General features: G+C 40.0%; 1 protein-coding gene across 11 annotated transcripts in view; it reads left to right on the top strand.

Moving 5' to 3' along the window:
* The first annotated feature begins 4,301 nt into the window (after nt 1-4,301).
* The window catches only part of LOC148003353 (sulfotransferase 1C2-like), a 35,459-nt gene continuing 12,931 nt past the window's right edge, over nt 4,302-26,829 (top strand). Inside the window, exons 1-7 of one of the 11 annotated variants that reach the window (XM_087568456.1) lie at nt 4,411-4,515; nt 4,823-4,944; nt 6,084-6,281; nt 10,120-10,198; nt 13,698-13,875; nt 14,227-14,352; nt 25,513-25,610. In XM_087568456.1, the coding sequence (XP_087424582.1) occupies nt 13,725-13,875; nt 14,227-14,352; nt 25,513-25,610 (375 nt within the window). In that variant the 5' untranslated portion in view covers nt 4,411-4,515; nt 4,823-4,944; nt 6,084-6,281; nt 10,120-10,198; nt 13,698-13,724. Of the gene's footprint in view, nt 4,516-4,822; nt 4,945-6,083; nt 6,282-8,063; nt 8,128-9,956; nt 10,034-10,119; nt 10,199-10,778; nt 10,895-13,697; nt 13,876-14,226; nt 14,353-15,436; nt 15,548-25,512; nt 25,611-26,829 lie in introns of those variants that run through there. The other 10 variants (XM_087568460.1, XM_087568459.1, XM_087568452.1 and 7 more) reach the window with 10 other exon arrangements.

The following is a 26,829-nucleotide window of genomic DNA, read 5'->3' as shown; positions in this document are numbered from 1 at the left end:
GGGGGTCCTGTTCTCAGTTCAGTGGTTTGCTGCTGGCATTCGCCTCTGTATTTGCTGTATTCTGGCTGTGTCTCTCAGGAGAGATCTACATCTGGCTCCTGTCTGCCTGCACTTCTTTGCTTCCTCCATCTTGTCTAATTGGGTGGCTGTATACGTATGGGCCATTTATCAATGAGTGCATACCATGTGTGTTTTTCTCTGATTGGGTTAGCTCACTCAGGATGATATTTTCCAATTCCAACCATTTGCCTACGAATTTCATAAAGTCATTGTTTTTGATAGCTGGGTAATATTCCATTGTGTAGTAGAACCCCATTTTCTGTATCCATTCCTCTGTTGAAGGGCATCTGGGTTCTTTCCAACTTCTGGCTATTATAAATAAGGCTGCTATGAACATAGTGGAGCACGTGTCTTTTTTATATGTTGGGGCATCTTTTGGATATATGCCCAAGAGAGATATAGCTGGATCCTCAGGCATTCAATGTCCAATTTTCTGAGGAACCTCCAGACTGATTTCCAGAATGGTTGTACTAGTCTGCAATCCCACCAACAATGGAGGAGTGTTCCTCTTTATCCACATTCTCGCCAACAGAAAAACACACATGGTATGCACTCATTGATAAGTGGATATTAGCCCAAATGCTCGAATTACCCTAGATGCACAGAACACATGAATCTCAAGAAGGATGACCAAAATCAGAATTCTTCACTCTTTCTTTAAAAGAGGAACAAGAATACCCTTGGCATGGAATAGAGAGGCAAAGTTTAGAACAGACGCAGAAGGAACATCCGTTCAGAGCCTACCCTACATGTGGCCTATACATATACAGCCCCGAAACTAGATAAGATGGATGAAGCAAAGAAGTGTAGGCGGACAGGAACTGGATGTAGATCTCTCCCGAGAGACAGCCAGAATACACCAAATACATAGGCAAATGCCATCTTAAACCACTGAACTGAGAACGGGACCACCGTTGAAGGAATCGTAGAAAGGACTGAAAGAGCTTGAAGGTGCTTGAGACCCCATATGAAAAACAATGCCAACCAACCAGAGCTTACAGGGACTAAGTCACTACCCAAAGACTATTCATGGACTGACCTTGGGCTCCAACCTCATAGGTAGAAATGAATAGCCTAGTAAGAGCACCAGTGGAAGGGGAAGCTCCTGTTCCTGCCAAGATTGAACCTCCAGTGAACTGGATGGTAGGGGGGATTGCGGTAATTGGGGAGGATGGGGAGGGGAACAACCATAAAGAAGGTGAGGGCGAGGGGTTGGGGGATGTTGGCTCATAAACCGGGAAAGGGAATAACAGTTGAACTGTAAATTACCCATGTTAATAAAGATGAAAATATATATATACATGAAATGAAAAAAAAGAGAAATTCACGCATTTTTTTATGTTTTCCAGTTTAGTGTAATAAAGATTTTTAAACTATATCTTTATGATTCTCTGAATTTCCTCAGTGTCTGTTGTAATGGCTCTCTTTCACATCTCTAATTTTCCTAATTTTGATTCTCTTTCTTTTCTGGCTAATTTGTCTAAAAGTCTGTCAGGACTGTTGATTTTTTAAATGAAATAGTTCTTAATTTCACTGAGTTTTAGTGTATTGCTTTTTTTGTTTATTTCTATCTTATTAGTTTGATCTCTGTGTTTGACTATTTCTTTCTGTCTGTACTTTTGGGGTATTGCTTCTGCTTGTTTTTCTAAAGTGTTCATGTGTATCATTTGCTTATTAATATGAAATCTTTCCAAGAGTTTTTGTGCAGACATGCAGAAAGTCAGAATGACCTGGATAGATAGTCTGCATGCTCTAAGAAAATCAGATGTCAGCCCAGACTACCTAGTAAAACTATCAAACATAATGAAAGATTAAAGAAAAAATATTTCACAGTAAGGAGAAATATCAACAATTTCTGTCCACCAATTCATTTCTACACACGGCACTAGTTATAGACCAAAAGAAGACACAATGAGTAAATAATCCCAAAATAGGTAGGCAAAAGATGATTAAAAAGTGAGTCAGGAACACAAAAACAACAGGAATTCATAAATACTCAATAATAACTGTTAATATTTTTAATTTCTTAATAAAAAGATACAGAATAAGAGATTGGATTGAAAAGCTGGATCCTGCTCCCTGGAAGAAGCACACTTCTCCATCAAGGACAGTTACCATCTTAGAGTTAAAGAATAGAGAAATGTACTCAAGGGAATGAGGACAAGAAGCAAGCAGGCTAACTATTTGATATCTGACAAATATACTTCCAACAAAAACTAATTAGAAGATATAAGGGAGGAAGCTACATACTCATTAAAGGAAAAAACTACCAACAGGATGTTACAGTTTTAAACATTTCTGTACCAAATGTAAGGGCACCCCCTTTCATACTACAAACACTACTCTATCCAAAATTATATGTCGAGCATCACACAGGCATAGTGACTTCAGGACCTACTTCTAACCAATAAGCAGGCCACCCTGACAAAAGCTAAACAGAAAAACTCTGGAGTTAATTACATCATACATTGAATGGAGCTAATGGGACTCTTACAATGTTTTACCCAATCATTAAACACTAAATTTTATTTTGGCAGTTAATGACATTTTATCCAAAACTAAACACAGTATTAGGAGAAAAAGTAAGTCTTCATGAACATAGGAAAATTGAAATAACATCTGACATCTCATCTTGTTAGTGCAATTTTATAATTAACATTTTCTTGTTTATCTTGGTTATCTTCCAAGTACATGAGACAGAGACTATAAGATTTATTTGATAAGCTTTACAGAACAATATCTGAGTAGTTATTAGTCTATCTAACCCTCTAAGCTAATCTGACTACCTCTCAGGGAAGATTCCCAAGATACTTGCATTTTAGTATTGATTTGGCTCTCTCTGCTCTGGGCACTTTTCCAGGTATCACTCGGACTCTCTCTTTGTGTTGACTTTTCTTTGACCCCTTTCTTTACTCCTCTCCACTCACTGGAATCGGAAGTCCACCTCTGTTCTCTCCCCTGCTCAGTCATTGGCTGATCAGTTTTCATTGACAAATCAGAGAATAAATGGGGAGAAATAAGTATATATCAGCGAGACAGGAGATATTGGAATAAGCATTACAATGCCATGTCTGGATTACAAGAAGTTACGGGAGCAGAGAAATCAACATTTGAATACAGTCATGCCTATCTACTTAGTGTGTTGTAACTGATTTCACAGTAAATAGACAACTGCATACTTGCAAAGTTACCATATGATCGATCAGTAAATCATAACATATTTATCATATGATGCTGCCCAATATATACATCTGGTCTTTAATGTTAAGTTTAAAGTGTACCACAAAAACCATGTGCTAGAAACAATCATCCCACATTCATGCATGAATGCTATTTAGAAGGGTCCTTGAAAAGTAAATAGGATTGGATGAGAATACATAAAGCAAGAACTAGAATGTTTCCTGCTCTTCACTGTGTGATACCTCTGCCTCAGAGGTCACAAGGTTCTCTATTCTTCATTTCATGATAAATTACCTAGTCTAGGCTATTTTGTAATAGGAAGAGAAATCAAACTAAGACCCTGCTATGTAGAGGGTGCCACCACTGAAGGTTTTCAGGATAACCATGTTTACCAGCCAGTAAGTGCATCTGAATGGACAGAACCAAGGGAGCACATTGTCCTATTGCACATTCTTTTATCTTACCTGTCTCCAGAATTCCACTGTCTTTTACAGAAGCAGGAGATAGGACTATATACTCAACCCAGGAGTTTTGGGCCATTTCTCTTAAGATTTTGAGAGCGGTAACAACACATGCAGTGTCAAGTTTTAAAAATCGTAAGATTTTTAACACTTCTTTCTTTGCACACTCCTCCATGTCTGATACAGTTCCTAGTAATCAACCAATATTTAATGAATAAATGGCCATCATCACTAATTACTAGAACAATATCAGTATTTCTTTCCATCTTTTTATAGAATTCAAAGCCTCCTATTACCTGTTCATAGAACCTTTTGGCTTTCTAACTAGAACATGTTGCCAGAAGCTACTAGACATCACCAATAGCCCCCTAAAGTCTGAAAAGACATAAGTGTAGTGCACTGTTCTCCCTCCCTTGAACAGAGGCCCTCAAGAAGAATGTTTCTGTCACTTTCCTCCCACATTGAGAATTAATTCAGCCTGCATGCTCTTTCCTCTAGAGGACAAAAGTCCAACCCTGATTTCAAACATATATGTGGAAAATACTATCAAAAGTAAACTTATTAATCATAATACAATATGGCAACACTGAGGGGTGATTTCCTGAAGAAAGCCACAGCATTCATGCCAAGATGTTCTGGTGCCTCCAGGATGGGGTCAAAGTGTGTGGATTCCTGTGCTGCCAGTTAACCTTGGATCAGGGAATTCACTAATCTGAAGGAGGACCTTTGGAAGAGACTGTTAGAAAAGCAAGACGTGCATCTGTTCTGCTTAGTATCCTTAGAGACACATACTGCTTGTGCTTAAACACTAACTGTAAGTAATAAAGATAGCATATAGCACCGACTTTACTTAGTCCTTTAAATGAAATGCCATTAAACACTGAATAGAAAATATACTGTTAGGCTGAAGAGATGGCTCAGCCATTAAAGGCTAGGCTAACAACCAAAAATGTAAGAAAATAGATTACACATTTTGAAAGATGAATAGGATTGTTGGCTCTTCAATTGACAAGGGCAAATTTCAAATGATGTTGGCTAACAAGAAAAATGTTATTTTTCTTTAAAAGAAGTTGTTTAGAGTAATTTTCTTTTATGTTTGAGGGCTTTACCTGTGTCCACAGAAGCCAGAAGAGGGCATGGGTCCTGTGATTGGATTTACCAATTCTTGTAAGCCATTTCAAGTGTGAAATAGTTGCATGCAGTGTATGCAGAGACACCAGGACACAGGACTATCTACTACAGGGTAATTAACTGGCTTGATGATCTTGTACAGGTGTTATACCGGTAACCACATCTGCTCTGAGTTACTTGATTCTTGCACCAGCTGTGTCATTTCCAGAAGTCAGCATTTTATAGCTGTCCTCTATATCTGCTGGCTCATACACTCTTTTTCTATTTTGTGAGCAAGTGGATAATTCTTCTCTGAACTTGTGCTAAAATTCTGCAGTGAGTCCATCTGATCTTTGGCACTGGTTATTTGGGACATGTTTTATTTTTATTATTTCTCCAGTCTCATTACTAAGTTATGGATCTCTTTAGCTCATTTGTTTTTTATTGGTTTAATTTTGATATGTCAAGTGTTCCTAAAAATTCATCTGTTTCTTTCAGGTATTTTAGATTAGTGGAAAAGAGACTTAAAATATGTTCTTATACTTTTCTTAATTTCATTTATATGTTATAATATTTCCTTTTTCATTTCTCATTTTATTATTTGGGTCTGTAAAAACACACATGCACTTAGGCTTTCATTCAGGGCTTTCTACATGTGAGTTCTTTTTACTTTGCTTAGATTAACATAGAGTTTGCCAAAATATTTTCAGATGAAACTTTTAATTTAATGGATTCTTTGTAAACTTTTTTTTAACTTCCATTTCATTAACTTTTGACCTCTTTTCATCTACTGGTTTGGGGTTTGGTTTGTTCAAGGCTTTTGGATGTATCATTAAGTTATTGATTTTTTGATCTCTCAATTAGATTTTCATTAAGCATTCAAAGCTGTAATATTTCATTGTGTTCAGATAGAATGCAGGAAGTTATTTCAATTTTCCTGTGTTTGTTGAAAGTCGCTTTTTGTTCTAATATACTGTGAATATTAGAGAGATTTCTTTGTCTCGTTGAGGAGAAAGTATAATTTTAATGTTCAGGTAGATGTGCTATAAGATATATTTTGTCCTTTTGTGTTGCGATTTCATTCAGTTCCAGTGTTTCTCTGTTTAGTTTGTGTCTGGACAACCTCTCAGTTTTTGACAATGGGATACTAAAGTCATCAAATGTCATTGTGGTGGTTAATCTGTGGATTTAGATCTAATAGACAGTATTTGTTTTATGAATTTGTGTTTAGTGCATTTATGGTTATAAATATTTACAGATTTTCTTTTCTAGAGGCTCCTTTACTCAAACAATGGGCTGTCAGGAGTGACTGAATATTTGAGGATTTTTACCATCTTTTCCCCTGGCTTCTAGCTGCCTGTTTCAACTGTGGCAAGCTGTATACCATTTCTGTTTTCTCATTTATTGGCGTCTGGTTGGTGGCCCACAGTTTGTTGTGTGGTAGAGGAAGCAAATAGAGCTGTTGGAGGGGTGAGTGTCACTTTAGTTCATCACTGTGACCATGAAGGAATCAGTTGTAATCAATGCTCACTAAATACATATGCCAGGTTATTAGAACCTATTGATTTATCTCTTTTGCATTCACCCTCAATACATAGCTGTTCAATTAGCAATATCACTCTTATATGGGATAAAGAGTCTAGAGTGACACTTTGAGTGTGAAAATAGTAGCATGCAACGTAGGATATCTCCACACAGATACTAGGACACAGGGTCTTCTGCTACAGGGCAATTGTGACTTGCGAGTCAACAAACAAAACCTCTTTAGAAAGGAGGTGGTAGAAGACATATCAGCCATGGAGGAATTACAGTATCAAAAGATGAGTTAAGCTTTAATTTCATGGCTAAAGCAAGTTTGGAAGTTGCCAGAAGAGATCTAGTAAGCTCAGTTTGATCTGAGGTTGCCAAGAACAACATCAAGGAATTTAATTTGCCTTCTTCATGCAAATATATATATATATATATATATATATATATATATATATATATAGCATGGGATGATGTGAGTATAAATAAATATATACATAGTTTCTTCGTCTAAACTTTTGTTCTGTCATTCTTCATATGTGTGCATCAATGAATATATTCTGGAAAGAGAGGGAAAAAGCCAGCATTTGTAACTACTTAGTCTGTGCTGGGTCTGTCTTTCTCTCTCTTTATTTCTTTTTAAATTTTATTTTTCTTGGATATTTTATATATTTACATTCCAAAGGTTATCCCCTTTCCCTCTCTCCCATACCTCCTCCCCCTGCTTCTATGAGCATGCTCCCTCTCTTACCCACCCACTCTAACCTCAGAGCCCTGGTTCCATGTTTTTAATCTAACAGTACTGATTGGAGGTAGTTAGCATGACTCACATTTTATAGATATAGAAAAGAAATCTCTAAGAAGGTTCCACTGGATACCTGAGACCATGCAGCCAGTATTTTAGTTTCTCCATTACTGAACCCAAGTCTGTTTACTTGCCAACAGAACAGGACCCAAGTAACTAAGACTAGCTCTTGTGGTAGAAGAAAAACAAAGATTCTTTAGACTCGTGTTCTGAAATATCTTTTTAAACTCACTCAGGTTTTAAGCTTCTTTTTAATCACAGTCAAGGGGAGATTGGGAATTAGTTTACTTTGTGAATCCTGGTGGTTAATAATTTTTTAGTTTGGCACACCTTAGCATCATGAGTCTTAAAAGGTAAATGAGGTCATGGATGTAAGCCTCATGTGCCAGGTTTGAGTAACTTTATAAGGGCTGCACTCATCTAGGCACAGGGTGCTTTGAGCAAAAGGCTGAATGTGTCAGCTTTTGAGTTATTTTTCTTTTTGAACATAAGCATGGCAATACTCTTGTTTTTCCCACTTTAAACTCTATCAGACTGGAGAGGAAGAAGACCACATAGCATGGGGACTCTGCAACAAAGCCAGGGCCTGCACATAGTAGGGAACCAGGTGGTCTTAGAGAGGGAGGAGCAGTGTGTTTGCCTCTGTGCATGTCTCTAAACAGCCTTGAGTCTGAAAGTACTTAAGGTAGTGGAGATTTATAGAACAGTGATCCCTAAACAGTGAGACTTACTTCCTCATTGGCCAGATGCCAAAGTTTGTTTCTTGTAGTCGTGACTCTGTTGATTGAAGCTCTAGCTGATCTCGTTGATTGCAGAGCATTTGAGATTGATTGCTAAAGGTTGGGTACATTTGGCATAGTAGAATTTGAGCCTCTGTGCTTGCCATATACCAGAAATACTTTCTTCCTTCCTCTAAATGTACCTTTGTACTTACCGAACACTGGGCAGTCCAGCTTTTAGATTGCTGACAACTAGAGTTTGAAGGTAAGAACACAGCTTATCTGAAACATTTGGCATAACTTGTTGGTGTATGTTCTTGGTTCTCAGACATACAGGTGCTAATGTGTAAGTGGTGTAACTCAAGTCAGAAAGATCCTAAGTCTTAAGAAACCTAAGAAAAATAATAATAATAAAAAACTGAAGCTAACATTGGCTGTGTTCAACTTAGAAATTCATGCAGACACCTTTCCACAATACCATCTCTTTGTGCATACTGTACTTTTCCCTCACAAAGACTCCCCACCTGTCAGCCATCTACACTGCTCTGGCTATGACTCTTTCTTCACCACACTGGACCCTCTTTCGTCTAAGTCTGTGGACACCATTCAAGCTAGGCCTATAAAAGGAACTGGACCAGGTCTCCTGCTTAGGGAAGTTACTTATATAAGCAAGTAACCATAGCACTGTGGCATAAGATCTGGGAAGTTCTCATGTAAATTTAGATCCTCTTGCAGCTGAGGGTGGAGGACAGTTATGATTTCAAATCGTGTCTGGAGGACAGTGTGAGGACCTGTCTCAGAAAACAAGATGAAAGGTTAACTCTATGGAAAAGACTAGAGATTGTTTCACAAAGGAGGCCACAGGGACCTGGCCTCAGAGGACGAAAAGGAGCCTGCCTGGGAAAGTCTGTGTGTCTATCTGCCTTACTCTAAAAATAGCAGTGACCACAGCTGAGACCACCTATAAGTAGAAGCCCAAGGAAGCACTCTTTTTCTCTTCTAGCCTGCATGCTGTGGGCTGTCAGATGGCAGGTATATTTCTACCTGTGTGCTCCTTGACCTTCTATGAGGTTATCAGAAGTAGAAAGTGTCATTCTCAGTATTTGATGTACCCAGTCTGCGAGGCACTGGTGCTCAGTAGCACAGGAAGCTGCTTTCAGTTCTTCCCCTGTGATCTCTGCTTCTGCTCAGCAGCAGAAGTGAGGTTTGTGCACACATCAACTCCAATTCTGGGAACACATTCAAACTTGAGAATCTGATTGCAGCTGGGTGTCTGTGGCTTTTGTATCACTGTAAGATAAGGCATTCAGAAACCTCTATTCGTCCCCAACATTGTCAAGCTGGGCATGGTGCACACTGGGCAAACCTTTACTACAGAACTACACATCAGCCCCCACCTGACTCACTGTACATACTTCCATGGCCTCACTCAGCCCTCAAATCTACCTTTATACCACACAGACTCTATTAATGAGCTGGTCTCTGTCAACTGAAGATTTTCAGTCCTTACCTCCAGGTCATAATCTTAAACTTATTTAAATTCAGTTACTTGTTTGGTCAAGTAACAAAGAAACACTAAGAGAAATGCATAATTTTCTTTATTTTCCAATGTTCAATGAAACAGCAGGTCTCTGAGCTTTAACTGATCATGCTATTCTGCTCAGTTTTAAAAAAAATTCCTACAAAAAAGTTCCAGATCAAGGTGTCTGTCAGTATGGTTTCTCAAGGCCTTTTCCTCTGCTTGCAGGGGGCCTTCTTTTACTATGTCCACACATGTTGTTCCCTGTGTACATCCCTTGGTATTTCTCTGTATGTCTAAATCTCTTCTAAGAAGAACCCTAGTATGATAGAATTGGAGCCTCATCTCAACTTAATGACATCTTCAGGGCCCTGTCTCAAACTGTCACATTTTAAAGTAAGAAGACTAGAGCTCAACATGTGAATGTGGAGGCACACAGTTCAGTCCATCATATTCACCAATGATATTGCATTATTAGTTTATGCAAATAGTTTGCTGTTGCTCACAAATTGAACAATTTAAAATGATGCAACAAGACGTGGTAGTATATATCTGGAATCGCAGCATTTTGGAGGCAGAGGCAGAGGCAGAGGCAGAGGCAGAGGCAGAGGCAGAGGCAGAGGCAGAGGCAGAGGCAGAGGCAGAGGCAGAGGTATACTTGCAATTTTGTTTAGGAAAACAAAGGATGAATTAATTAACTCAAACTTTTTCCTTTATTCTTATTTTGTTTTGTGCCAGCCTAGGTCTGCTTCTGCCCTTGAAGTATCCAGGTACCATTGTGCACTGAGCAGGACTGAAAAGAACAAAGTTTATTCTGGTAGGTGGATTTCACAGGGTGTCAGTTGGAGTGAATGCAAAGGGATAAATAGCCTTCTTTAGTGATGGTTTTCAGTGAAATAGCTCTCTCTTATTGGGCTTATTAAGGGCTATATATACCTTGGTGAGTAGGTAGGAGTTTTCATACTGAGGGTATATTACGGGCTGGTGTTCATATGTTTGGAATGTTCCTTTACCTGTGGAGGACTATTTGATTCCTGAACATATCCTTACAGGGAAAGAGGAAGGATAATCTGTAATTTTGCCATGACTACCTCAAGGGTGGCAAAAATGGGGATCATAGGGTTTATGTGCACAGGGCATGCACACCCAGAGCAAGGAGGAAAACAGTCCTACTCCTGCTGGTATCAGGATGAGATTTTCAAGGCTTCGACACATCAACCTTACTCTTGCTCTGGATTGGCTCCCTTGGTTGCATGGCATTCCAGACTCACAGGTTTAATGCTTTGAAACAGTCTTACTGTAACCTAGACTGGCCTCAAAGTCACACTCTTTCTGCTAGCTTCCCTCATATTGCTTGCCATCATAGCCTACTGATTGTTTTAACTGTTTTTGGTCAGAAGTTTGAGCAATTACAGCGGCTGGGTGAAATGAAGGTTTGCACACCAAGAGGCTAGGGGAAAGCATCCCTCCTCAGTTCATCTGCTGAACATCAGCCTTCTGTTCTGTTGTGCAGGTAAAGGACTGAGGATGCTGCCTCCAATTTATCCTCAGCTTCTAAAGGCCGTGAAATCTATTCCCTTTTGTCTATGAGCTGGTAGTGGGAACTGCATCATCAGTATACTTAGAGAACTCCCATATCCACCACCAAAGTTCTATTGGAGTTCAAAATGAGAATGTGTTTGGGAACTGTTATATTGAATACCTCAATTTACATTTGAAAAGGACACTGTAGACTTGCAGACTTGTGCTCTCATGTTGCCAACAGGGGAATGTGCTAGTAGAGATTTGTCTCTACAACCTCTCAGTTCTGGAGGCCATATTAGGCTTCCTATCTTAATAGGTATTTGGTCTTCCAAGATTTCTGGTGGGGTTGAAGACTGATTACAGTCTCATAGCCTATCAGGCTGTTTAACTCTGAAAATACATATTTTTTGTATAGTTATCTATACTATACAAGCTAGCCAAGATATAATATAGATTTTAAGCCTTTCTTAAGCTGGAATGGATAACTAAATGTTCTGTTTAACTAAACAAGTGATGGACTGTGTGTTGAGTATATCATATGCTTTATAAATTTTAGAATGGTAATAATTATACTCAATTTATATATAAGTGAAAAGGCTTTTTTACTGGACAAAAAGGGATGAAAGTTGTGGTTTGCCCTGGAGTTATCTGTATTTTGATGCTAACTCCACTGCCCCAAGGACAGCTGTCTAGTCATGTACTCAGTAGAAACTTCTCCCCATTGAATTTGTAAAATACAGGTAAGGGGTAGGTACAGGATAGAAGGAGGCCTGTCATTGGAGGAGAAGGAAGGATGGGTGGGAGAGAAGTTTGAAGGAAGAGGAGGAGACTGGAACAGAAAGAGAAGAGGAGAGGGAGAGAGAGAGAAGCGCTGGCAGGACAATGGACGCTGATGTAAAGATCTCACTCTGTGTATTTACAGATTGTTATTAATGTTCCTAAGGGATGGATGGTACTGGGCTTTGTATGTTTAGGTGGGCAATTATATCTTACCAATTGGCTCAAAGAAAAAAAAAAGAAAAGAACAAAAATACATTAAGTAATAACAATTTCTGTATTAGTTTTCTTTGTGAATATGGACTTATTGCATGGGCATCTTAAATTTCATGGACACTTGTAACTTAGAAGGAATTTTTAAAGAAGTTTTATGAGATTAGTAGACAGATACTAGCTGAGGTCTTTATCAAACCATTGATTTAGAATCTTGTAAGCCTTCTTATGTTTAGAGGAATGAATATTACTTATGCTAAACCTGTGATGTGGATTAAAAGTGAAGGGGGAATTTAGGGAAGGACCTAACATAGAAGGTATGTTAGAAATGTCAGTGCTCCAAACCAAGTGAGTGAGCTTACACTTGCCACTTCAGAACCAAGGAGACTGGAGCAGGAGGATTGTACATTCAAGGCTACAGAATGAGCAATGGGCAATCCTGGGATATGTAGAGACCCTATCTACTCTTACCTTAAAAGAAAAGAAAGGGGAGATGGCAATACTTTATCTTCCTCTGCTGAAGCTGATTATATCACATCTCAGAGTTTTATGGGAAGTACACCCTCTCTGCCATACTACAACTGTAGCTGCTGCTTATATTGGAAATGTTTTCAAGTACAACTGGGTCTTCATTTTCTAAAAGCACTGCATCCATTCCAGAGAACTCAGCTTTCTCTGGGAACCTGTCATCCTGATATTTGGTCTGGCCAGCCTGGACAGTCTTTGTTTCTCTCACCCATTGTAGTTTTCTTTACACAATTACTAGCAATTATTCACTGTTACACTTTCCATAAATATTCTTTCCCTCTAATGTTCTTGGCCTCAAATTATATAAGAACTAAAAACAAGTTGCTTATAATAAATATAATAGTGGTGCTCACTATTGTAGCAGTCACTGAACATTACCTTGCTATCCCTCTGAGCAGCAGTGATAGATGTGCTTTGAAACTCAAATAGCCACTTACTCTTGAGTACTAGAAGATCATTCATCCCTTCTATTCATATATTTGCAAGTTTCTAGGTATAGCAACCAACAATAAACAGTGGAACAATGTGTCTCTTTCTGAAAAAAAGACATAAAATAGACTGTAAGTGCATGAGAAGATATTCATTAGTAGTCATGAAGGAAAAGCAAAACAAATCTATTGGGATGGAGATTTAAGGGAGATACATGTCAGTGATTAGAGAGTACTATATACTACTGGTAGACTTCTTAATGATACAGCCACTGTAGGAAAGTTCTATGACAATTTCTCAAAAATGAGAACATACTATATGGCATATCTGCATTGAGTTATGAACCCAAAAATATGAATGTAGAAGCTTAGATATTTGTACATTTTTTATTGTACAATAGTTGAAAGGAGGCACTCCAAGTGCCCATGGACAAAGAAATGGATAAACAAACCACACTACAAGCAGGCATGCAATAAAAGTTAGCATTAATTGGGAAGAAAATCTGATGACATGCCACAATACAGCCGATCCTTAAGAATATTCAACTAAATAAATTAGCTATTCACAAGAGGACAAAATGAACTTAGTCTAAAGCATCTAGAGTTTAAGGAGATAAAAAGGAAAATAGTGGTAGCCAGGCACTGAGATTTAGCAGCAGTGGGCTCCTAGCTTCCATCTAGAAAAGTAAAATGTTTTCAGGAGATTCAAGGTGATGGTAGACAAAGAACAGCAGGAATATTATTAATGCCACTTAGCCATCCACTTATGATACTTAAGAGTCATTTTCATGTTGTGTATGCTTTATCACAGTACTTTAAGAATTCCATTCTGATCTTTTCTCACAGGGACTAAACCTTCTTCCCTGAGACATCATGGCCCTGGCCCCAGAATTGAGCAGACAGACAAAACTGAAAGAGGTCGCAGGGATCCCACTGCAGGCTCCAACTGTCGACAACTGGAGTCAGATTCAGACCTTCAAGGCGAAGCCAGATGACCTCCTCATCTGTACTTACCCTAAATCAGGTAACCTGGTAGAGTAGTAGCCCCAGCCTCATCCTCTGAGCTATCTGAACTTCTCACCTAAGTTAGAACTACCTACAATGAGAAGCTGGCTCTTTTTGTCCCACAATGGGTGCTACTTCACATGTCTTATCCCTGGGATCTTGAAGCTTAGTCTCTTGTACCATTCATTTTTCTTGGGAAGAGGTGAGATTTGTCTCTACTCTTTTACCTTTCCCAGAGATCCAAAGTATTTCTTCTATAGCTAACAAGATCCTGGTTAGAACAGAAGGTAAAGCCAACATCTGCATCCACACCCGTTCATTAGTATGTTTGAAGAATAATCTTCTAACTCAATCTTTATGGTCTTCCCAGGGACAACATGGATTCAAGAAATTGTCGACATGATTGAGCAGAATGGGGATGTAGAGAAGTGCCAGAGGACCATCATTCAACACCGACACCCTTTTATTGAGTGGGCTCAGCCACCCCAGCCTTCAGGTAAGAGACCCTGATTCCATATATGTTCCTCTTCTGTCTAATCTCTGTCCTTGTCCCTTCATCTTCTCTTTTTCTTTCCTATCCTGTCTCTCTCCCTCCCCCTATTTGCCATTTGGAACAGCATCATGCTGTATATTAGTCCGGCTTTGAACTCACTGAGATTCTCCTGCTTCTGCCTCCTGAGTGTTGGGTTAAATGTATATGCCACCCTTTCCAGATCCATTTCTTTTCTGTATTTCTACCAAATGTGAATCAGCAAGGAAGATAGATGCATATGAAGGCAAAATTCTGCCTTTTGTTCTCATTATAACTTTGCTCTGGTCATGTGTAACTGCAGAATAGAGGAAGGAACAGAAATCTACTCATCAGCAGCTCACAGCCATCTGCGTTCAGTACTTTACTTTCATAACCAAGTGGTTTCTGGACAGTGTCTTCTGATTCAAAACACACACACACACGCACACACACACATACACACAAACAGAAACACAAACACATGCATGCACACACACATATACACACATGCACACACATACACAGGCATATTAATACACACACATACACATGCACATACATACATATGCACACACACACACACACACACACACACACACACACACACATACACGAAGAGGCAATTACTTTGTTCAATTGAAAAGCTATTTTCCCCGTGACGTTAACTGAACATATTTCTTTCATACATAGTTTCTAGTCTTGAGATTTCCTTGCTAAACATAATCCCTTATTGTTGTGAAATCAACCTTACTCAAGTTCTTAGTTCAAGAGCAATATGTGGCCAGACTCTTCACCAAAATATAATATAATAACCTCCAGCCCATCTCTCCATAGAGCAGTTCTGCAACCTCATGAGTGGGCCTCCATTCTCTACTCTTTTGGCACTGTGCTCTTCCAAATTTTCCCCAGAATTGTCTGTGAAGCTTTGCTTACAGCATTTTAGGGCTTTTAAGCTTGATGTTCAAATTTCAGGACACATTATGAATCTGTCATGAAGCTCATCACAATTAGTCTATAGTTAGAAGCAGAGACAGATGCTAATGTTTTGCTCACCTTTTTTTCTATTTAGTTTAATTTCCCATTGGGCTGCCAATCTGTGGGTGAACCTTTCTGGAAACCGCATTATGGATATACACACCCAGAGATACAGTTCATAGTCCAGTCAAGTTGACAATGGAAAGTAAGCATTATACCTTGTCACCTTCCAGACCTCATATCATAGAAGTAAGGTGGAACGTAAGTTTACACCATGCCCTCCCGCTGTATGTTTATAGTTAAATGCCACTTATTATCAGTCACAATTCTAGGTTTTTTTTTTTGGTTTTTCTCTCTTTTTTTTTTATTAACTTGAGTATTTCTTATATACATTTCGAGTGTTATTCCCTTTCCCGGTTTCCGGGCAAACATCCCCCTCCCTCCTCCCCTTCCTTATGGGTGTTCCCCTCCCAACCCTCCCCCCATTGCCGCCCTCCCCCACAGACTAGTACACTGGGGGTTCAGTCTTAGCAGGACCCAGGGCTTCCCCTTCCACTGGTGCTCTTACTAGGATATTCATTGCTACCTATGAGGTCAGAGTCCAGGGTCAGTCCATGTATAGTCTTTAGGTAGTGGCTTAGTCCCTGGAAGCTCTGGTTGCTTGGCATTGTTGTACTTTTGGGGTCTCGAGCCCCTTCAAGCTCTTCCAGTTCTTTCTCTGATTCCTTCAATAGGGGACCTATTCTCAGTTCAGTGGTTTGCTGCTGGCATTCGCCTCTGTATTTGCTGTATTCTGGCTGTGTCTCTCAGGAGCGATCTACATCCGGCTCCTGTCGGTCTGCACTTCTTTGCTTCATCCATCTTGTCTAATTGGGTGGCTGTATATGTATGGGCCACATGTGGGGCAGGCTCTGAATGGGTGTTCCTTCAGTCTCTGTTTTAATCTTTGTCTCTCCCTTCCCTGCCAGGGGTATTCTTTTTCCTCATTTAAAGAAGGAGTGAAGCATTCACATTTTGATCATCCGTCTTGAGTTTCGTTTGTTCTAGGGATCTAGGGTAATTCAAGCATTTGGGCTAATAGCCACTTATCAATGAGTGCATACCATGTATGTCTTTCTGTGATTGGGTTAGCTCACTCAGGATGATATTTTCCAGTTCCAACCATTTGCCTACGAATTTCATAAAGTCGTTGTTTTTGATAGCTGAGTAATATTCCATTGTGTAGATGTACCACATTTTCTGTATCCATTCCTCTGTTGAAGGGCATCTGGGTTCTTTCCATTTTCTGGCTATTATAAATAAGGCTGCGATGAACATAGTGGAGCACGTGTCTCTTTTATATGTAGAGGCATCTTTTGGGTATATGCCCAAGAGAGGTATAGCTGGATCCTCAGGCAGTTCAATGTCCAATTTTCTGAGGAACCTCCAGACTGATTTCCAGAATGGTTGTACTAGTCTGCAATCCCACCAACAATGAAGGAGTGTTCCTCTTTCTCCACATCCTCGCCAGCATCTGCTGTCACCTGAGTTTTTGATCTTAGCCATTCTCACTGGTGTGAGATGAAATCTCAGGGTTGTTTTGATTTGCATTTCCCTTATGACTAAAGATGTTGAACATTTCTTTAGGTGTTTCTCAGCCATTCGGCATTCCTCAGCTGTGAATTCTTTGTTTAGCTCTGAACCCCATTTTTTAATAGGGTTATTTGTTTCCCTGTGGTCTAACTTCTTGAGTTCTTTGTATATTTTGGATATAAGGCCTCTATCTGTTGTAGGATTGGTAAAGATCTTTTCCCAATCTGTTGGTTGCCGTTTTGTCCTATCCACAGTGTCCTTTGCCTTACAGAAGCTTTGCAGTTTTATGAGATCCCATTTGTCGATTCTTGATCTTAGAGCATAAGCCAATGGTGTTTTGTTCAGGAAATTTTTTCCAGTGCCTATGTGTTCCAGATGCTTCCCTAGTTTTTCTTCTATTAGTTTGAGTGTGTCTGGTTTGATGTGGAGGTCCTTAATCCACTTGGACTTAAGCTTTGTACAGGGTGATAAGCATGGATCGATCTGCATTCTTCTACATGTTGCCCTCCAGTTGAATCAGCACCATTTGCTGAAAATGCTATCTTTTTTCCATTGGATGGTTTTGGCTCCTTTGTCAAAAATCAATTGACCATAGGTGTGTGGATTCATTTCTGGGTCTTCAATTCTATTCCATTGGTCTATCTGTCTGTCTCTGTACCAATACCATGCAGTTTTTATCACTATTGCTCTGTAGTACTGTTTGAGTTCAGGGATAGTGATTCCCCCTGAAGTCCTTTTATTGTTGAGGATAGCTTTAGCCATCCTGGGTTTTTTGTTATTCCAGATGAATTTTCAAATTGTTCTGTCTAACTCTTTGAAGAATTGGATTGGTATTTTGATGGGGATTGCATTGAATCTGTAGATTGCTTTTGGTAAAATGGCCATTTTTACTATATTAATCCTGCCAATCCATGAGCATGGGAGATCTTTCCATCTTCTGAGGTCTTCTTCAATTTCTTTCCTCAGTGTCTTGAAGTTCTTATTGTACAGATCTTTTACTTGCTTGGTTAAAGTCACACCGAGTTACTTTATATTATTTGGGTCTATTATGAAGGGTGTCGTTTCCCTAATTTCTTTCTCGGCTTGTTTCTCTTTTGTATAGAGGAAGGCAACTGATTTATTTGAGTTAATTTTATACCCAGCCACTTTGCTGAAGTTGTTTATCAGCTTTAGTAGTTCTCTGGTGGAACTTTTGGGATCACTTAAATATACTATCATGTCATCTGCAAATAGTGATATTTTGACCTCTTCTTTTCCGATCTTTATCCCCTTGATCTCCTTTTGTTGTCTGATTGCTCTGGCTAGAACTTCAAGAACTATATTGAATAAGTAGGGAGAGAGTGGGCAGCCTTGTCTAGTCCCTGATTTTAGTGGGATTGCTTCAAATTTCTCTCCATTTAGTTTAATGTTAGCAACTGGTTTGCTGTATATGGCTTTTACTATGTTTAGGTATGGGCCTTGAATTCCTATTCTTTCCAGGGGTGTTGAATTTTGTCAAATGCTTTCTCAGCATCTAATGAAATGATCATGTGGTTCTGTTCTTTCAGTTTGTTTATATAATGGATCACGTTGATGGTTTTCCGTATATTAAACCATCCCTGCATGCCTGGGATGAAGCCTACTTGATTATGGTGGATGATTGTTTTGATGTGCTCTTGAATTCGGTTTGCCAGAATTTTATTGAGTATTTTTGCGTCGATATTCATAAGGGATATTGGTCTGAAGTTTTCTTTCTTTGTTGTGTCTTTGTGTGGTTTAGGTATAAGAGTAATTGTGGCTTCGTAGAAGGAATTCGGTAGTGCTCCATCTGTTTCAATTTTGTGGAATAGTTTGGATAATATTGGTATGAGGACTTCTATGAAGGTTTGATAGAATTCTGCACTAAACCCGTCTGGACCTGGGCTCTTTTTGGTTGGGAGACCTTTAATGACTGCTTCTATTTCCTTAGGAGTTATGGGGTTGTTTAACTGTTTTATCTGTTCCTGATTTAACTTCGATACCTGGTATCTGTCTAGGAAATTGTCCATTTCCTGAAGATTTTCAAATTTTGTTGAATATAGGTTTTTATAGTAAGATCTGATGATTTTTTGAATTTCCTCTGAATCTGTAGTTATGTCTCCCTTTTCATTTCTGATTTTCTTAATTTTGACGCACTCTCTGTGTCCTCTCGTTAGTCTGGCTAAGGGTTTATCTATCTTGTTGATTTTCTCAAAGAACCAACTTTTGGTTCTGTTGATTCTTTCTATGGTCCTTTTTGTTTCTACTTGGTAGATTTCAGCTCTGAGTTTGATTATTTCCTGCCTTCTACTCCTCCTGGGTGTATTTGCTTCTTTTTGTTCTAGAGCTTTTAGGTGTGCTGTCAAGCTGCTGACATATGCTCTTTTCTGTTTCTTTCTGCAGGCACTCAGCGCTATGAGTTTTCCTCTTAGCACAGCTTTCATTGTGTCCCATAAGTTTGGGTATGTTGTACCTTCATTTTCATTAAATTCTAAAAAGTTTTTAATTTCTTTCTTTATTTCTTCCTTGACCAGGTTATCATTGAGTAGAGCATTGTTCAATTTCCACGTATATGTGGGCATTCTTCCCTTATTGTTATTGAAGACCAGTTTTAGGCCGTGGTGGTCCGATAGCACGCATGGGATTATTTCTATCTTTCTGTACCTGTTGAGGCCCGTTTTTTGACCAATTATATGGTCAATTTTGGAGAAAGTACCATGAGGAGCTGAGAAGAAGGTATATCCTTTTGCTTTAGGATAGAATGTTCTATAAATATCCGTTAAGTCCATTTGGCTCATGACTTCTCTTAGTCTGTCGACATCACTGTTTAATTTCTGTTTCCATGATCTGTCCATTGATGAGAGTGGGGTGTTGAAATCTCCCACTATTATTGTGTGAGGTGCAATGTGTGTTTTGAGCTTTAGTAAGGTTTCTTTTACGTATGTAGGTGCCCTTGTATTTGGGGCATAGATATGTAGGATTGAGAGTTCATCTTGGTGGATTTTTCCTTTGATGAATATGAAGTGTCCTTCCTTATCTTTTTTGATGACTTTTAGTTGGAAATTGATTTTATTTGATATTAGAATGGCTACTCCAGCTTGCTTCTTCCGACCATTTGCTTGGAAAGTTGTTTTCCAGCCTTTCACTCTGAGGTAGTGTTTGTCTTTGTCTCTGAGGTGTGTTTCCTGTAGGCAGCAGAATGCAGGGTCCTCGTTGCGTATCCAGTTTGTTAATCTATGTCTTTATATTGGGGAGTTGAGGCCATTGATATTGAGAGATATTAAGGAATAGTGATTATTGTTTCCCTTTATATTCATATTTGGATGTGAGGTGTTGTTTGTGTGCTTTCATTCTCTTTGTTTTGTTGCCAAGACGATTAGTTTCTTGCTTCTTCTAGGGTATAGCTTGCCTCCTTATGTTGGGCTTTACCATTTATTATCCTTTGTAGTGCTGGATTTGTAGAAAGATATTGTGTAAATTTGGTTTTGTCATGGAATATCTTGGTTTCTCCATCTATGTTAATTGAGAGTTTTACTGGATACAGTAACCTGGGCTGGCATTTGTGTTCTCTTAGGGTCTGTATGACATCTGTTCAGGATCTTCTGGCTTTCATAGTTTCTAGCGAAAAGTCTGGTGTGATTCTGATAGGTCTGCCTTTATATGTTACTTGACCTTTTCCCCTTACTGCTTTTAATATTCTTTCTTTATTTTGTGCGTTTGGTGTTTTGACAATTATGTGACAGGAGTTGTTTCTTTTCTGGTCCAATCTATTTGGAGTTCTGTAGGCTTCTTGTATGCCTATGGGTATCTCTTTTTTTAGGTTAGGGAAGTTTTCTTCTATGATTTTGTTGAAGATATTTACTGGTCCTTTGAGCTGGGAGTCTTCACTCTCTTCTATACCTATTATCCTTAGGTTTGATCTTCTCATTGAGTCCTGGATTTCCTGTATGTTTTGGACCAGTAGCTTTTTCCGCTTTACATTATCTTTGACAGTTGAGTCAATGATTTCTATGGAATCTTCTGCTCCTGAGATTCTCTCTTCCATCTCTTGTATTCTGTTGGTGAGGCTTCTATCTACAGCTCCTTGTCTCTTCTTTTGGTTCTCTATATCCAGGGTTGTTTCCATGTGTTCTTTCTTGATTGCTTCTATTTCCATTTTTAATTCCTTCAAGTGTTTGATTGTGTTTTCCTGGAATTCTTTCAGGGATTTTTGTGTCTCCTCTCTATGGACTTCTACTTGTTTATTTATGTTTTCCTGGAATTCTTTCAGGGATTTTTGCGATTCTTTCAGAGCATTTTTGCGATTCCTCTCTGTAGGCTTCTACTTGTTCTCTAAGGGAGTTCTTCATGTCTTTCTTGAAGTCCTCCAGCATCATGATCAAAAATGATTTTGAAACTAGATCTTGCTTTTCTGGTGTGTTTGGAAATTCCATGTTTGTTTTGATGGGAGAATTGGGCTCCGATGGTGCCATGTAGTCTTGGTTTCTGTTGCTTGGGTTCCTGCGCTTGCCTCTCGCCATCAGATTATCTCTAGTGTTACTTTGTTCTGCTATTTCTGACAGTGGCTAGACTGTCCTATAAGCCTGTGTGTCAGGAGTGCTGTAGACCTGTTTTCCTCTCTTTCAGTCAGTTATGGGGACAGTGTTCTGCTTTCGGGCGTGTAGTTTTTCCTCTCTACAGGTCTTAAGTTGTTCCTGTGGGCCTGTGTCTTGAGTTCACCAGGCAGCTTTCTTGCAACAGAAAATTTGGTCTTGCCTGTGGTCCTGAGGCTCAAGTTCGCTCGTGGGGTGCTGCCCAGGGGCTCTCTGCAGCGGCAGCAACCAGGAAGACCTGTGCCGCCTCTTCCGGGAGCTTCAGTGCACCAGGGTTCCAGATGGTCTTTGGCTTTTTCCTCTGGCGTCCGAGATGTGTGTGCAGGGAGCAGTCTCTTCTGGTTTCCCAGGCTTGTCTGCCTCTCTGAAGGTTTTGCTCTCCCTCCCATGGGATTTGGGTGCAGAGAACTGTTTATCCGGTCTGTTTATTTCAGGTTCCAGCAGTGTCTCAGGCAGGGGTCCTGCCGCTCCTGGGCCCTCCCCCACAGGAGCCCAGAGGCCTTATACAGTTTCCTCTTGGGCCAGGGATGTGGGCAGGGGTGAGCAGTGTTGGTGTTCTCTTCCGCTCTGCAGCCTCAGGAGTGCCCACCTGTCCAGGCGGTTGGGTCTCTCTCTCACCGGGTCTGGGGGCAGAGAGCTGCTGCGGGCCGGGATCCGAGGGTGTGGGACTTCCGGTAAACACAGAACGTGCCCGGTCCTAGAGAAATTCTGCTTCCGTGTGTCCCAAGCTCACCAGGCCGCTTTCTTGCAGCAGAAAATTTGGTCTTACCTGTGGTCCCGAGGCTCAGGTTCGCTCGTGGGGTGCTGCCCAGGGGCTCTCTGCAGCGGCAGCCACAATTCTAGTTTTTTAAAAGTATCTCTGTTCCTTGTTTGACAGGTTTTCAGATTATTCATATAAGAGAATCTTTACCATTTTCTGTGGATCACAGTCCAGATTCAAATGTGCCGCCTAACAGAATGATTTCATGCAATCTTTGAAGCAATGCAGGACTAATTCTCTAACCTCTCCACTGCCATTATTTGAAGAGCCTGATTGCTAGATTAAAGGAAAGACCTTAGGGACAGTCTGCAATATCTTTATTTCATCTTACTCCAGTTTATCTCAAAGATTCACAGAGAAAGTCCCTACAAGAGTTGTAAATAGAAGTGCAAACATCACAAACCATGTATCAGAAAGGATGTAATAGAAGAAACATCACTGCACAGAACCAGAGAGATGTTTTTGATATGACAGGAAGGGAGGTGGAAAGAGTCTGCTCACTGTTTCTGATCAGCTCTGGCTCAAAAGGACAAATTTGGTTATTGTTGGCTTCCAGGTCATTATCGTCAAAATGATAGAGTGAATTCCTTGAGGTTCCAATAAGAGACTTCAGGTTTGGGGGTTGAGAGGGACACTAAGAGGAGTTTCCTTAGAGATGTAAGTCTTGTAGGAGAATTGTTAACCCCATGGTCATACAGATAGACAGCAGCATGAAAGGGCACTGATGAGAATCCAAGCAACATGGTAAAATGTGGGAAGTCCATTCTTATAGGTCTCAGAGAAATTGGGGGGTTTCATGAACTCAGGCTGACTAATTCCTATACAGAAGCAAAAGGAGGAGGAGGAGGAGGAGGAGGAGGAGGAGGAGGAGGAGGAGGAGGAGGAGGAGGAATAATCCCAGGGTAGGAATGTAGAAATCCAGTGATGTGTGTGGGACACATCTATTGAAGTTGAACATGCTACACAGGTGTGGGATGTGTTGTCATTAGTGGCTTTCTGTAATCCTTGGGTCTGGTAGTTTGGGCATCTAAATTTTGTTGTTTTTTTTTTTTTTTTTCTGGCTGTGTCTCTCAGGAGCGATCTACATCCGGCTCCTGTCAGCCTGCACTTCTGTGCTTCATCCATCTTGTCTAATTGGGTGGCTGTATATGTATGGGCCACATGTGGGGCAGGCTCTGAATGGGTGTTCCTTCAGTCTCTGTTTTAATCTTTGCCTCTCTCTTCCCTGCCAAGGGTATTCTTGTTCCCCTTTTAAAGAAGGAGTGAAGCATTCACATTTTGATCATCCGTCTTGAGTTTCATTTGTTCTAGGCATCTAGGGTAATTCAAGCATTTGGGCTAATAGCCACTTATCAATGAGTGCATACCATGTATGTCTTTCTGTGATTGGGTTAGCTCACTCAGGATGATATTTTCCAGTTCCAACCATTTGCCTACGAATTTCATAAACTCGTTGTTTTTGATAGCTGAGTAATATTCAATTGTGTAGATGTACCACATTTTCTGTATCCATTCCTCTGTTGAAGGGCATCTGGGTTCTTTCCAGCTTCTGACTATTATAAATAAGGCTGCAATGAACACAGTGGAGTACGTGTCTTTTTTATATGTTGGGGCGGCATCTTTTGGGTATATGCCCAAGAGAGGTATAGCTGGATCTTCAGGCAGTTCAATGTCCAATTTTCTTAGGATCCTCCAGACTGATTTCCAGAATGGTTGTACCAGTACGCATTCCCCCCAACAATGGAGGAGTGTTCCTCTTTCTCCACATCCTCGCCAGCATCTGCTGTCACCTGAGTTTTAGATCTTAGCCATTCTCACTGGTGTGAGGTGAAATCTCAGGGTTGTTTTGATTTGCATTTCCCTTATGACTAAAGATGTTGAACATTTCTTTAGGTGTTTCTCAGCCATTCGGCATTCCTCAGCTGTGAATTCTTTGTTTAGCTCTGAATCCCATTTTTTAATAGGGTTATTTGTTTCCCTGTGGTCTAACTTCTTGAGTTCTTTGTATATTTTGGATATAAGGCCTCTATCTGTTGTAGGATTGGTAAAGACCTTTTCCCAATCTGTTGGTTGCCGTTTTGTCCTATCCACAGTGTCCTTTGCCTTACAGAAGCTTTGCAGTTTTATGAGATCCCATTTGTCGATTCTTGATCTTAGAGCATAAGCCATTGGTGTTTTGTTCAGGAAATTTTTTCCAGTGCCTATGTGTTCCAGATGCTTCCCTAGTTTTTCTTCTATTAGTTTGAGTGTGTCTGGTTTGATGTGGAGGTCCTTGATCCACTTGGACTTAAGCTTTGTACAGGGTGATAAGCATGGATCGATCTGCATTCTTCTACACTTGACCTCTAGTTGAACCAGCACCATTTGCTGAAAATGCTGTCTTTTTTCCATTTGATGTTTTTGGCTCCTTTGTCAAAAATCAAGTGCCCATAGGTGTGTGGGTTCATTTCTGGGTCTTCAATTCTGTTCCATTGTTCTATCTGTCTGTCTCTGTACCAATACCATGCAGTTTTTATCACTATTGCTCTGTAATACTGCTTGAGTTCAGGGACAGTGATTCCCCCTGAAGTCCTTTTATTGTTGAGGATAGTTTTAGCTATCCTGGGTTTTTTGTTATTCCAGATGAATTTGCATATTGTTCTGTCTAACTCTTTGAAGAATTGGATTGGTATTTTGATGGGGATTGCATTGAATCTGTAGATCACTTTTGGTAAAATGGCCATTTTTACAATATTAATCCTGCCAATCCATGAGCATGGGAGATCTTTCCATCTTCTGAGGTCTTCTTCAATTTCTTTCTTCAGTGTCTTGAAGTACTTATTGTACAAAACTTTTACCGGCTTGGATAAAGTCACACCGAGGTACCTTATATTATTTGGGTCTATTATGAAGGGTGTCGTTTCCCTAATTTCTTTCTCGGCTTGTTTCTCTTTTGTGTAGAGGAAGGCTACTGATTTATTTGAGTTAATTTTATAGCCAGCCACTTTGCTGAAGTTGTTTATTAGCTTTAGTAGTTCTCTGGTGGAACTTTTGGGATCACTTAAATAAACTATCATATCATCTGCAAATAGTGATATTTTGACCTCTTCTTTTCCGATCTGTATCCCCTTGATCTCCTTTTGTTGTCTGATTGCTCTGGCTGGAACTTCAATTACTATATTGAATAAGTAGGGAGAGAGTGGGCAGCCTGGAGTGGATGTTCTCATGTGCTGAGCAGACTGTGCAATCATCTCCTGAATTGTGTTACAGGTGTGGAGAAAGCCAATGCGATGCCAGCTCCAAGGATATTAAGGACCCATCTTCCCACTCAGCTGCTGCCACCGTCTTTCTGGACAAACAACTGTAAGGTAAGACAGTAGCAGTTCCTATCGGGACTGGAGCACGGAGCCCAGAGCCTCTGGCCTTCACAGCCTGAGTGAGTATAGCTTCCTTAGCAGTATGCTGTATCTCTGAGACCTAATACTGTGCAGTAAAGTCAAATACCATGCTAGATTTAGTAAAGTGGTTCCCCAGAGGCTTTCAAATGTGATGTGAAGGCCGAGGGCAGACTGAGGTACTGGGGATCATGTGTTCTTCAGTGAAGCAGACTGGGAGTGGGGAATGGGAACCATAGGCTGTAGGCTATAGGAGGGCTTATGGAGTGGAGCACAAAGAAGACTGAGCAGATCAAGTGCAAAGGACTGATGTTCAAAGGGTAAATCCCAGTGGAGCTGCAGAGGAGGCTTGGATGGAGCCTCAGAAGCCTCCAAGCTGCTTTCACTCTTTCTAGGATTATGTCATGTGTCCCAATGTCTTGTCTATTGTGTTCCTGACATTTTGAGGGTGTTGGACCATGGTAGGAGTATACCATGGGTATACCAAGGAGTATGCCAAAGGTACAGTAATCGTGCAGTGAGTGGAGCTGAGATTCAAGGATGAGGCAATGGCTTTTCTAAGAATAATCTTTTTCTTTTTTAAATGGAAATAGTGAAAGAAAGATAAAAATGGACTAGAGAAATGGGCTCAGTGCTTAAGAGCATTGACTGTTCTTCCAGAGGACAGAGGTTCAGATATTAGCTCACAACTGTCTGAAACTTCAGTACTAGGGCATATGATGCCCTCTTCTGGTTTGGATGGGTACTGCTTGCACATGGGTCATGATCATAGAAGCAGGCAACACATCAATATAAATAAAACCATCGCATAATTTAAGCTTTAAGGATTGTTTTGAAAGGACTAAAGTATTTATAGATAGCAGAAATATTGTTGGAGCTCCTACAATCAAATGACTGTGTATTGTCTGTAAAGGTGGGTGAGGAATGCCAATTCTATTCCTGGCATTACTGGGACCAGCTATCATGAAGTCACTGAGGAATACCTCTTGATATTATCTGAGATCAAGTAAGCTGAGGAAATCCCCAAGTTACAAAAAATAAAACTGAAATAAAATTAAGAAAAGCATAACTATCATGGACCTGTGCAGTGGTATTTGATCCCCTGGATAATTCAGCAACATTAGCTTTAATGTTTGCACAGGGATTGAAACAGAACATACACAAGGAGATAAGAGAATGAGGAGAGAGCTTT

Source organism: Rattus norvegicus, chromosome 9, assembly GCF_021556685.1.
Source record: "Rattus norvegicus strain SHRSP/BbbUtx chromosome 9, alternate assembly SHRSP_T2T, whole genome shotgun sequence".
In the NCBI taxonomy this organism is placed as follows: Eukaryota; Metazoa; Chordata; class Mammalia; order Rodentia; family Muridae; genus Rattus; species Rattus norvegicus.
This window is presented reverse-complemented; position numbering and strand designations above follow the sequence as displayed.